The sequence below is a fragment of the Mesoplodon densirostris genome, chromosome X (assembly GCF_025265405.1).
Source record: "Mesoplodon densirostris isolate mMesDen1 chromosome X, mMesDen1 primary haplotype, whole genome shotgun sequence".
Lineage (NCBI taxonomy): Eukaryota > Metazoa > Chordata > Mammalia > Artiodactyla > Ziphiidae > Mesoplodon > Mesoplodon densirostris.
The window spans coordinates 39,368,718-39,380,794 of NC_082681.1; the positions used below are offsets into that span (position 1 = coordinate 39,368,718).

Genomic DNA, 12,077 nt, shown 5'->3' on the forward strand with positions numbered 1-12,077 from the left:
TGTTCCAATCTATTGCAATTATCATTGTTGAAGCTCAAACTGTTCCATCTTTGGCCAGTGGGAACCTCTTCAAGATGGTTCCTGAGTCCTTTTGACATGACCCCCAGTACTCGCTGATAGCTTCCTTGCTATCTAGCATGACAAGATGATCCAGGCTAATCTTGAACATTTCCTGCCCAGACCTGGAACCACAAATTTCTCCATAAAGCTGTTTGTTTCTGTTTAAGTGAGAAGCAGCATTTCAATGTCACAAACTGAGTGCTAAAGATACTCATTGTTTCTAGGCCTTTTCAGTGGACAGAGCTAGGAAATACACAAATTTAAAGATAAAATACCTCAAGTTCATATTGATACTTCCAATTCAAATGTGATACCATAAAAGTTTCTCCTTAGCCTCTTTTAGTACATGTGTATTACCTTTCTTCCATACTAAGATCCCGGTTTGCAAGGACACAGAGGGATAAAACTGGAATATCCCATACTCATTTGTTTCAGCCAACATTATAGTCTCTGAATAACAATCTAAGTATCTAGATAAAAGAATCTGATGTGTTTACTGAAAGCATTAAAAAATGCTTGGCACATGGTTTCTCAATTCTCCCATTTCTAAAAATAGCTATACTGTACCTATATTGTTCAAATATAAGGCTTTACATAGTATATTATCAACCTCTCAGCCCTCATTTTGTGTTAAGTATATATTTAATACTTACAATTAGGTCTTAGGCTGATGTCTTTTATTGTTTTGGTGGTCTAAAAGTCAAAATCATTCTCCAATACACTCTGTCCCTCCAATACAACTTTCTGTGATGGCAAAATATTCTGTATCTGTGCTGTCCAATACAGTAGCCACTAGCCACATGTGGCTTTGAGCACCTGGCATGTGGTTAGTGTGACCGAGCAACTGAAGACTTATTTTACTTAATTGTAATTAATTAAAATTTAAAGTGTCATACGTGGCTAGCAATTACCTTACTTGACAGCGTATCTTTATTAGATTCTTCAAGAAGGGCTCATGCAATAATATTCTCTGAATTCTTATACATTACCCTTTAAGCCTGAAAATGTTTGGCTGGATATAAAATCTTTGGTTCACATATCCTTTCATTATCTTAAATGTTACTCCATTTTCTTGTAGCATGAAGCATTGCTGTCAAAGTTTGATGATTATCATTTTATTTCCTTTATACTCCATAGGCTCTTCTTCTTTAAAGTCCAGTTGTTTTAATAGCATATCCTGGTGTTGGTTGCTCTGGCTCAATATTCTGCAGAGCGCTGTTTCAGTATGTAGTTTTGAAGTTTTTTAATTTCAGGAAAAATTTCTGAATTACAGCTTTTAGTATTTATTCTTTTCCCTTACTTTGTTTTTCTGCTTCAGGAACTTCTATCAGTGTTGGATATCCTTTGCCTAACTTCAATATGTCACACTTCTGAATCTTTCTCTTCGTTTTTTTCATTTTAGATTTCCCCCCTTTCTTACATCTTTCTCTTAAAGCATTATCTGTTGTACATACTTGGTCATGTTCTTTATAGTTTAGTCTTCATTACCGAAATGACTTTCTTCCATTTCTGATGCTTTCCTGAATTCTGTCACCTCATCTGAGTTTTTCTAATCCTGATTTGTTATTTTTTAACATTTTGTGTTATTTTATTAATGTCTTTACCTCATTTTGAAATAGTTGTTGGTTTAGTTTAAGTTCTGTTTAGTGTGCACATACTGACATGCTTTTACTGTCTAACAGGGATACTATTCTGTTTTCCTCTTAAAACTTACCTTTGTATGCAACCTTAGTGCTTCTCTTTCATTCATTTTTTTAACATCTTTATTGGAGAGCAATTGCTTTACAATGGTGTGTTACTTTCTGCTTTATAACAAAGGGCATCAGCTATACATATACATTCATTTTTATGTGAAATTATTTTTCATGAACTCTAGAACGAGATGGAATACAAGAAAGCTTTTCTAACTTCTTAGGGATCTCTATTGTTTTTGTAGTGTTTAAAAACATGACTGCTTTCTAGGATTCCTTGGCTCTGTTCTCTCAGCTTTAGTTTGGACCTGCTCTTTCCGTATCCTCATCAATTTTGATTCCACTCCCAGCAGTTTCTACCCAGTGAGGAATATTATCCTAAAAGGTAGCCCTGCCAGGTCACTTTTCAGAATTCTTAGGGGCGAAACTGTTCCAAGCCCTTTAGTCCCTTTACCATGTACCCAAAGCACTCACCTAGTATTGGAGAGGTCAAATCCCTTCCCAGTCTTAGCTGTTTCTTCCAAATTGGCTGCCCCACTGTCCAGTGAATACTTATTAGCTCTTTTGGGGTTCTTTTGTTCTCAGGTCCATCAGACAACATCCCCGATGCTTCCATCTTATTGCTCCCACATTGACCCTGACAGCATGCAGGTCTTGTGACTGATGGTTTGCCCGTACCTCCTTAAATTTTGGGGTTCACGGGGAGACCTTGTCACCTAGTTTTGTTGTTAAACATTGTCCCATGGGTTTTGGTTTTGCTATTTCCATTTTTATTTGGGGACGCAGACTGAAAAGCTATGCTGTTGTTGCCACCACTTTCCCAGAATTCTGCTGAAAATTTTAAATCATATTAACTCAGTGGAATTTCACAACCACTTCATAAATTGGTACTATCAGTACCTCCAAGCTCACAGATAAGAAAGGTTCAATAATTTGTCCAAAATTACATAGCTAGTAAGTTGTAAAACCAAGATTCTAACCTGGATCTCTTAAATTCTAGAGCCAGATTTTTTAGGAATTAAGTCTGTGAAGTGTGAAATCCCTTTACCTTAATTTCTGTATAATAAAACTTAACTTGAAGTTTAAGAAACTAGTACAAGTCCTCTAAATTTTCAATGGGGTTAGCAAAACAATAGCTATGAAATCATACCAAAGCCAAATTTTCAAGAAAAAAAAATTGAAATTTAATACTGGAGATTAAAGTAATCTTATCTAATCACTAGAATTGTTGTATGGGCATGTTCATGAATAGAAAAAGAGGCTTCCAAAGTAAGGAACCACTAATAACCTACCTGGCCTGCCTTGTGTAGGTGGAGATACAAATAGAGGCTGTATAGCATTCTGTGAGGAAATTGAAGTGGTACTACTAGCTTGATTAGCTGCTGCACAGTTAGGCAAGACTGGAGCTGGAATAATATTTGCACAGGAAGCTGCAACTGCTGCAGAATTTACCATCACCACCTGTAAGTATGGAAGAAAGTTTAGAACTCTAAGTTTGGTTTCACAAACAATATTAGTCTCTTATCTGATCCTAAACTTCAGGAAATAGTATTCTAATAACTAAAACACCAAGAAGCCAATATTTATGTAAACCTAATATAGGAAGGTTATTTCTTTTAGAAGACCCCAGATGACTTTGAGAGCTTTACTTTTTTATTTTAATATTTTTCTGGAAAGGTAATACATTAATATGATTCAAAAACCAAGTATAAAATTGTATACAATGAAAAGTTTCCTCTAACCCCTGTCCTCCATCTGCCTAGTTCCTCTCTCCACAAACAAGTAACCTCTGGGTTTCCTGAATACTATCCAGAAATTTATAGTACATATTTATTTTTACATGCATATATGTTTCCCCACACACACTTTAAAAAAAAACAAACAGAAAATGTTATTTGCTTTTTTTAAAAAAACTTCTTGAGACTGCACTTTGTTTTTCTGATTAGGCCACAGCACCCAATACAGGGCTGTGCACAGAAAGATGTTCAATAAATGGTAACAGATTCTTCTTCATGAACACCCTGTCCTCACTGTAGTCTCCATTTTCTTATTACCCACTGCAATATGGCTGCTACCCTCTCTGGTTCTCAGAAACTGTATTCAAAGTCACAGTGGTCTCCATGGCAACAAATCATAGTAGACTCTTGTTAGTCCTTATGTTGCTTGACGCTTGGCAGCAACTGACACTTGACTATTCCTTGAAACATTCTCTTCCTGGGGCTTCCATAATAATACACTCTCCTGCTTTTCCTCCCTCCTTGGCTATTCCTTCTCTACGCATTTTCTAAATGGTGATGCACAGGCTCTGTTCTAGATGCTGTTCTCAATCTCTTCCTTTTTCCAGGATGATCTTATTTACTCCTACGGTTTCAGCTACCTTTCTGATGCCAGCTTCCCATTCTATAAGAAAGCTTTACATTTTAAGTTTCAAGAAATGGCACAGACTTGACAGGTAATTTATATTAACTCACTCATTATATAAGAGGTTCAGAGTAGACTGAGTAGTCCAATGCCAGCACACAGAACAGTGTCTGGAACAGAGTAGATGCTCCATCAATTTGTTAATAAATTTACTATTTACTGTGCCAGGCACCAGGAAGTACAATAACACTTAACATAAGAATATAAGCAGCTTCTTTGAAGTATGATGAAGGGCAAAGAGAACAAAAAGAAAAAATTCATTTTCTGCTGTTTAGGCCACTGCAACTGACTGCAAAATAAAACTATAAAGATTACCTTCTGGGGGTAGTTGTATGAGGTAACTGTATCATGAGGAGACATAGAACATGGTCTTCTATCCTGAAGAGACTTTAATGAATACAGAAGTACAAATAAGGGGAAATCAAGAAATTAAACAATACATCAATAAAAGATCTGCTTTGTTTCAACATCTCCTAAAGATAAGTGAAAGTGATCTGTCCTCAAAGTATTCAAACTTGGAGGTGACTACTATGATAATGCTCCAAAAGGTATCACTCTAGTGCCTGACTTAGGTGACTGTTCTATTTCCTATCTACAGAAATCCTGATCATATCCAACTCTAGTCCCAATGTAGATACTAAAATGTAATGGAGAATTGTAATTTAAACACTTTCTCAGTGTCCTCTGTTGCCTTAAAAACCTCAAAATCAGTAGGGCCAGCAACAGTGTTGCTAAAAGAAAGCATTCCATCTAAAGGAACAGCTTGGGACAAGGGTGGATAACTGGCTGGTCAGCTGCATCCTACCTAAGCAGGATGTAGTATAATCCAAACACCATTCCCCTTTGGTTCAAGACCTTGTCTTTGTGAAAGTAACAATGATTGTTTTTAAATTTTTTTTGAGTTTTAAGTATTTATTTACAAAGTTCTTCCTAATACAACTGCTTTTAAAATATAGCAATAAAGGGTCATTTACTACTTAAAAGTGGTACATATGTGGCACAGAAAAAAAATCTATATAGTCAGTTAAACTATTATAACTGATAACTGAAAATTGTTAAGTGACAATTAAACATTTGCAGTACTCCCTAAACAGGTAGGAAATAAAAATGCATTTATTCATAGGAACTTGATTAATTTGTATTACTGACTTAAAAAAAAAGACTACTGTGAAAGATAACATCAGGGTTTGAAAAATATTTTACAAAAGCAAATAAATGTATTTCAGTTTTACACTTAATTATGAGGCCATGATAAAAATTTGACCATACACATATCTATGTATTTTACAGCAGGTTAGCCAACTTTAGTAACAGTGATTTTAAAAGGCTCAGAATTATGCATGACAGACTGTCATGACAGAAAAATAAACTAGCAGCAGAAGTTGGTAATAAGGACACAGAGGAAATCAGGGGAAGTAATCACAGGAAACAAGAGGAACCACATTGGGACAAAGACAAGGCCCACTTAACATGGACCTAAGAGTGCATGTTTCGAAAGTCTGTGTTCAAGTACAGCCCAAGTACCGGCCAAAGAGCAAACTTTAGCCCTGGCTCAGAAGGCCCAGTGTGAATTCTAAACAATTCTAGAGAAGGATTTAGGTGAGAGTTGGGCGTGGAATTAAGAAGAAAAAATGTTCATGGTTTCTTAGAAGGTTCTGTACCTGGAAATCTTTAAGTCCTGCATTGGTCTTCTCCCCTCAGAATGCTGTGAAAAAATCACTTAGAAAACTTACTTGGTGACTGGAGAATGGGAGTGGAGCACATCATGAAGAGATTGAAACCTACTGGGGATGTATGATAAAGTAAGTTCAGAACAAAAAGGAACACGTGACAAGTGAAATTAAAGGGACAGAAAGGAAGTGTCTACTCCTGTCATCCCTGAAGGCGAGATTTTTACTTGCTTTTTCAACTTGGGTGGCTATTTCAAGAAATGGTGTAAAAGCATGTGATATGAGAAGAGTAATGACAGAGTGAGAGGAAAAAACTATTTCTCTAGCAGGGGCAAAGGAAGGGAAGGAGAAATAATGGGAAGAGAATTATATATCACAGTTTTCATCACCTTCCTAAGATGTACTGCCTAAACAGTAAAAACAAAAATTCAGTACATGAAGCTATCAAAGTTAAGATTAATCACAGAGAATAGAGGGTAGTCATTCAACTTCCTCACAAATATTCCAGCTCTCCTCCTAGGTACATGGGTAGGTTGCTCTTCCTGGCCTCATCTAATTAGGTATTGGCACGTGACTTGTTTGGACAATGAAATATGAGCAGAAATATTGAGAGCCAGTGTTTAATTTCCCTATCTTCAGCTCTGCCAAGGTGACTGTGAAAGTACATGTCCAGCAGCCTGGATTCCTGAGTGACTCTGATGAACAAAGGCCTGCTACCAATCTGCACTGGACCTATAACATTAGCAAGAACAGCTGTGTTAAGCCACTGAGATTTTGGTGGACTGTTGTTGCAGCGTAACCTAGCTTGACCAAAACAGTAATTGGTAACTAAAATCAGGGTGCTGCTGTAACAAAAACCTAACTTGAGAAGGAGATTATGAATTTGTAGTTCTTAAGGGAAGAGGTTTGGAAAACAGAATGTTAGTTTTGTGTTTTGATTACTGCTGGCAGAGTTGAGCAAGGTATTTTAAGACAGATGTGTAAAGAAAAGTAGTTTGTAGGCAGGAATGAAAGGGAATAGAGTCCTTGAATACTAGGACTTGTAGGGTTTGGAAAGGCAACTGCTTCAACTCAAAACTCTAAAAGATAAAATTGATAAATGCTTTGAACAACAAAGAGAAGTTAAAACTCGGCCTTGAAGGAAGACTCAAATCATTGTTAAAATATGATTGCACTAAAGTATCTCAAAGCAAGAGTACCATTAAGGATATAACACCCAATGAATCCTTGCACTTGGACAAAATGGCTCATGGAAAAGTATTCAAAGGTATGGCTCATTCATCAATGCCTGATAAGCTGAAGGTATTTGCAATCAAGTAGAGACAGGGATAAGAATGCAAAGAATTATAGCAAATCTAAGTAGTATATTTATAAAAAAGAATTGTCAGTATGGCTATTGGCAAATGAAACTAATAGGAATCAGAGAAGCTACACAATAAATTACTCACATAGCCAAAGAAACCATGAGCAGAACTAAAACTATCCAACTGAGATAAAACCACCCTTGGGCCCTCAATATTCTATGAGTAAGAAGCAGGCTGAGAAAGCTGCTCAGCTGCCAAGATGGATTATTCTCCAATGCCTACTTCAAATATAGCCAAAGAAGGAAGGTCCTTGGAGTAATCAAGAGCCCCAGAAAACAATGAACCAGGGAGCCTCTCCAGGGAACAGTCCCCATGCCTAGGTTGGGGGCCCTCAAAATGTCTGTCCAGCATGATGTCAGAATTGCTATGGACCAGTAACTGTTTCTCCCATTTTACCTGCATCTGAATGGAAAGTTCTACTGCAATTTTTCAGTCCCTGCTCTACCACTGGAAATTGGGTATGTAAGGGGTAAATAACTTTGTATATTTGGTTTAGGCCTCCAGATCAAGAGGAACCACATCTGGACCCAATACAAAGAGTACTACACATTTCCCAGAAACCTTGGGCTGTGAGTTTTATCACACTGAAGGGGATTTTGGGGTTGCCTCTCTTGAGGTAGAAGGAAGTATTTTGCCTGTGGGAGTTTCCACTGAATGTTGTAATCCTTAGTGCTGTTAAAATATTTCCAACTTTTTGACTTCTAGGCACAGAGAAGTTAGAGTCTTCAAGAGAAACATGCTCTGGCCGACGAAAAAGAAATGGAGGGCTTCCCTGGTGGCACAGTGGTTGGGAGTCCGCCTGCCGGTGCAGGGGACACACGGGTTCGTGTCCCGTTCTGGGAGGATCCCACATGCCGCAGAGTGGCTGGGCCCATGAGCCATGGCCGCTGAGCCTGCGCGTCTGGAGCCTGTGCTCCGCAACGGGAGAGGCCACAGCAGTGAGAAGCCCGCGCACCGCGAAAAAAAAAAAAAAAAGAAATGGAAAAGAAAGTGATATGTGTCATCTCCAGGTAAAAGCTGTAAGAGCCAGTGCACCATTCACTACCTTTTGTTTCCTGCCTTAGCAATCATGGATGGAGCTTCCATCAGCCTAAGTCCCTAAGCAGAGCCCTCCTGCAGACCTCCACTACACATGTAGCATAACCAAGAAGTAAACTTTTGTTATATTAAGTACCTGAGATTTATGGCCCATTCTTACTGTTAGAAAGATCATGATAAAATCCTCTAAAAAAATCATCATCGCCAATGTTCAAATTTCCTCTTCTATCAACACATATTAGGAACATCTCTAGGAAATTTCTAGAAAGGGGTGTGATCTTGGATGAGTTACTTAATTTCTGGGCCTCAATTTCTTCATCTACAAAATGGGAATGATACCCTAATACCTCATAGGATTGTTCTGATTTAAATACATTTATATGTACAGCACTCAGAACAGTGTTCTAGTACACAGGAACTGTATGTGTTTGTCATTATTAAATACCTACCAAGTTTGCTGTAGATTCAGTTGTGCTGTAAACACCTGAAGTTTCATAGTCTTGTTCTAGAGGATATAGCCAAAATAAAAATAATGAGCATTATTTTATAGTTTGAAATTTTATAAATAATGAATATCAGATTTTACCTAGATCTCACTGACCTGAAGGATAAATATATTCTTCATGATATCCCCCTAGAAAAAAAAGACAGAAAAAGTGTGTTTATGTAGGACTTTTTGCTCAGCAGAGACAGATGGCCAGCACTTGCTTTTTCTCAAGTTTTATGGATATATGTTCAAAACTAAAATGTATACATCCTTGAAACAAGTGATTTGAGCTTTCATACTACTCAACAGATATTAAAGCCAGAGACTGGCTGTAAACAGTACAAATTTCTCCTTTGAAAATTCCCTTAGTTCTTAGAGTTCAGACAGACGTGAAAAACCCACTTGTGTCCAATTCTGGCGGTAGAGTATGGTGATTAACTTCACTGGCTCTGGAGTTAGGACTGTCTAGATTTGAATCCTAATTAACTATATCACTTTAGGCAGGTTATTTAATCTTTGTGTCAATTTCTTCACTGTAAAACAGGGTTAACAGTACCTAGCTCATAGTGGGGTGAAAAGAACATAGCATGATGCTTGGCATATAGTAAATGGTGATTATAAAGTAATCTGAGTATAATAACCAATAGTTTGCTTAGGTGAACGTTAAAGGAATATGGCATGCTTCATCTGTTTTTCAGCCTGATTCAGGTAAATAATACATTTACAATCAGTTTGTTCTCAGAAGATGGCTTAGAGGACTGAAGTACTTTGCTCTAAGATGCTACACCATTGAAACTCAGAGAAAGTCAATCTTTAACTGGACAGTTTTCCAGCAAATAACACCCCAAAGGTCAAAACTGGATTGATTCTTAAACATGTCACTTATCCAACACACATGCAGGTAACCCCTCCAGACAACAGGATTTAAGGTGAGAACGAATATTTGGTTACTCTGAATATGCCACTATAGGTGAACAGTACATATGAAGATACCCACTGTGCTAAAAGGAAAAGGAAAAGGGCCATCCTGAGTAAAAGAGCAGAGAATACGCATACTCAGGCACATGCATGCACACTAAGTTCTTAGAAATGTCTATTTTCTCCAACGTAAGTAGCAGAAAGAAGAATATCACAAGAAAATACGTTGACCAGTAAGTCAAATCATTCAGACTGCCTCACACCTCCTTAATCCACCCAATTCCTCCAGAATTGTTTCAGTAGGCATATTTCATTTTACATAAAAGTGGTAAAAAAAATAAGCAACCCAATGATGAGAGGCATTCTAACAACTATAAAGGTCATGTATACGTTTTAGAGTCAGATAAACCCAAATTCAAAATCGATCTCTGCCAGTCACAAAGGACCACATATTGCATGATTCCTTTTATATGAAATGTCCAGAATAGACAAATCCATTAAGACAGAAAGCAGACTGATGGCTGCCTAACACTAGGGGCAGGGGATGCTGGGGGGATAATGAAGAATGACGGCTAATGAGTACAGGGTTTCTTTTTCTAAAATTGATTGTGGTGATGTATGCAACTTTGTGACTATACTAAAAACCACTGAATTGCACTTTAAACATTGAATTGTACAAGTTAGGTTAATTGTATAGTATGTAGATTATATCTAAATAAAACTGTTATAAAAAAGATTAAATCTCTGCCACTTACCAAAGGTATGACTTTGGCCATGTCATTTACCCTTTGAACCTCAATTTTCTCACATCAAAAACAGAGAAGGGCTTCCCTGGTGGGAAGAATTGGTTAAGAATCCACCTCGGGCTTCCCTGGTGGCACAGTGGTTGAGAGTCCACCTGCCAATGCAGGGGATGCGGGTTCGTGCCCCAGTCCGGGAAGATCCCACATGCCGCGGAGCGGCTGGGCCCGTGAGCCATGGCCGCTGAGCCTGCACGTCCGGAGCCTGTGCTCCGCAACAGGAGAGGCCACAGCAGTGAAAGGCCTGCATACCGTAAAAAAAAAAAAAAAAAAAAAAGAAAGAAAAATCCACCTGCGAATGCAGGGGACAGGGGTTCGAGCCCTGGTCCGGGAAGATCCCACATGCTGCAGAGCAACTAAGCCCGTGTACCACAACGACTGAGCCTGCACTCTAGAGCCTGCACGCCCCAACTACTGAAGCCTGCACACCTAGAGCCCGTGCTCCACAACAAGAGAAGCCACCGCAATGAGAAGCCCATGCACTATAACGAAGAGTAGCCCCAGCTCACCGCAACTAGAGAAAGCCCACACGCAGCAACAAAGACCCAATGCAGCCAAAAATAAATAAAAATAAAATAAATTTATAAAAAAAATTAATAAAAAAATAATAAAGATACCACATTCCTCAGAGCGATAAAGTATTATATTAAATTGTAATTATAATTGCTTAGTACAGTACATGGCCATTAGAACTCAATGAACAGTAATGTTTATAGATCAAGTAGATTTCTTTGGGCAACGAAATTATTTCATAGCAGTCTTGTAAAATAAGAGTCACATGAAAAGCCTAAAATAGTTATACAAATGGTGAGGACAACATGAATAGTTCCTCACTAATAAGGAATAGATATTTTCCATACTGAAATCTCACCAAATCAAAACTCACTGAAGACCTATGCAGAGAGCTGAAAGTTTTAACAATGTAGTGGTCTACAGAAATAGAAGTCTGTCTTTCTGAAAAATACCAAGACATCTTCAAAAACCTAGCAAGCTCTGATACAAGAACTGATAACTCTTTCAAAATGAGTTGCCAGAACAGAGTGAGACCCCCCACCCCAAACCAAAACTTTAGCCCTGTTGTGCTAATACAACAAGAATCATCTTTTAAAAAAATATTTAACTGGAACTGACTCACCATTGTCACTCTGGCCATCACCTTCCTCTGAATTCAGAGTCTGTTTGCCTGAGCTATGTCCTCGCCTTGCAACATGGTATCTTGAAGTAGCAGGAACCATTGTAGAGGGCCCTCCATGATTCTGTACCAAAGAGATACACACATACACATGCAGTTCTCCCTATATAGTCAGAGAAAAAGCTATAAATATTTTAAATTTACTTTAGAATCAAAAATATGTGAGGAAATAACGATCAAGAGAACAGAAGAGGGCTTCCCTGGTGGTGCAGTGGTTGAGAATCTGCCTGCCAATGCAAGGGACACGGGTTCGAGCCCTGGTCTGGGAAGATCCCACATGCCGCGAAGCAACTGGGCCTGTGAGCCACAATTACTGAGCCTGTGCGTCTGGAGCCTGTGCTCCGCAACAAGAGAGGCCGCGATAGTGAGAGGCCCGCGCACTGCGATGAAGAGTGGCCCCCGCTTGCCACAACTAGAGAAAGCCCTCGCACAGAAA

General features: G+C 38.4%; 1 protein-coding gene across 1 annotated transcript in view; it reads right to left on the reverse strand.

Annotated features, from left to right (window-relative positions):
• ALG13 (ALG13 UDP-N-acetylglucosaminyltransferase subunit) overlaps positions 1-12,077 on the reverse strand; it is a 76,547-nt gene that overhangs the window by 24,088 nt on the left and 40,382 nt on the right. Inside the window, 5 exon segments of the mRNA XM_060086863.1 lie at positions 3,044-3,212; positions 4,488-4,559; positions 8,694-8,749; positions 8,846-8,878; positions 11,585-11,705. Of these exon segments, the coding sequence (XP_059942846.1) occupies positions 3,044-3,212; positions 4,488-4,559; positions 8,694-8,749; positions 8,846-8,878; positions 11,585-11,705 (451 nt within the window).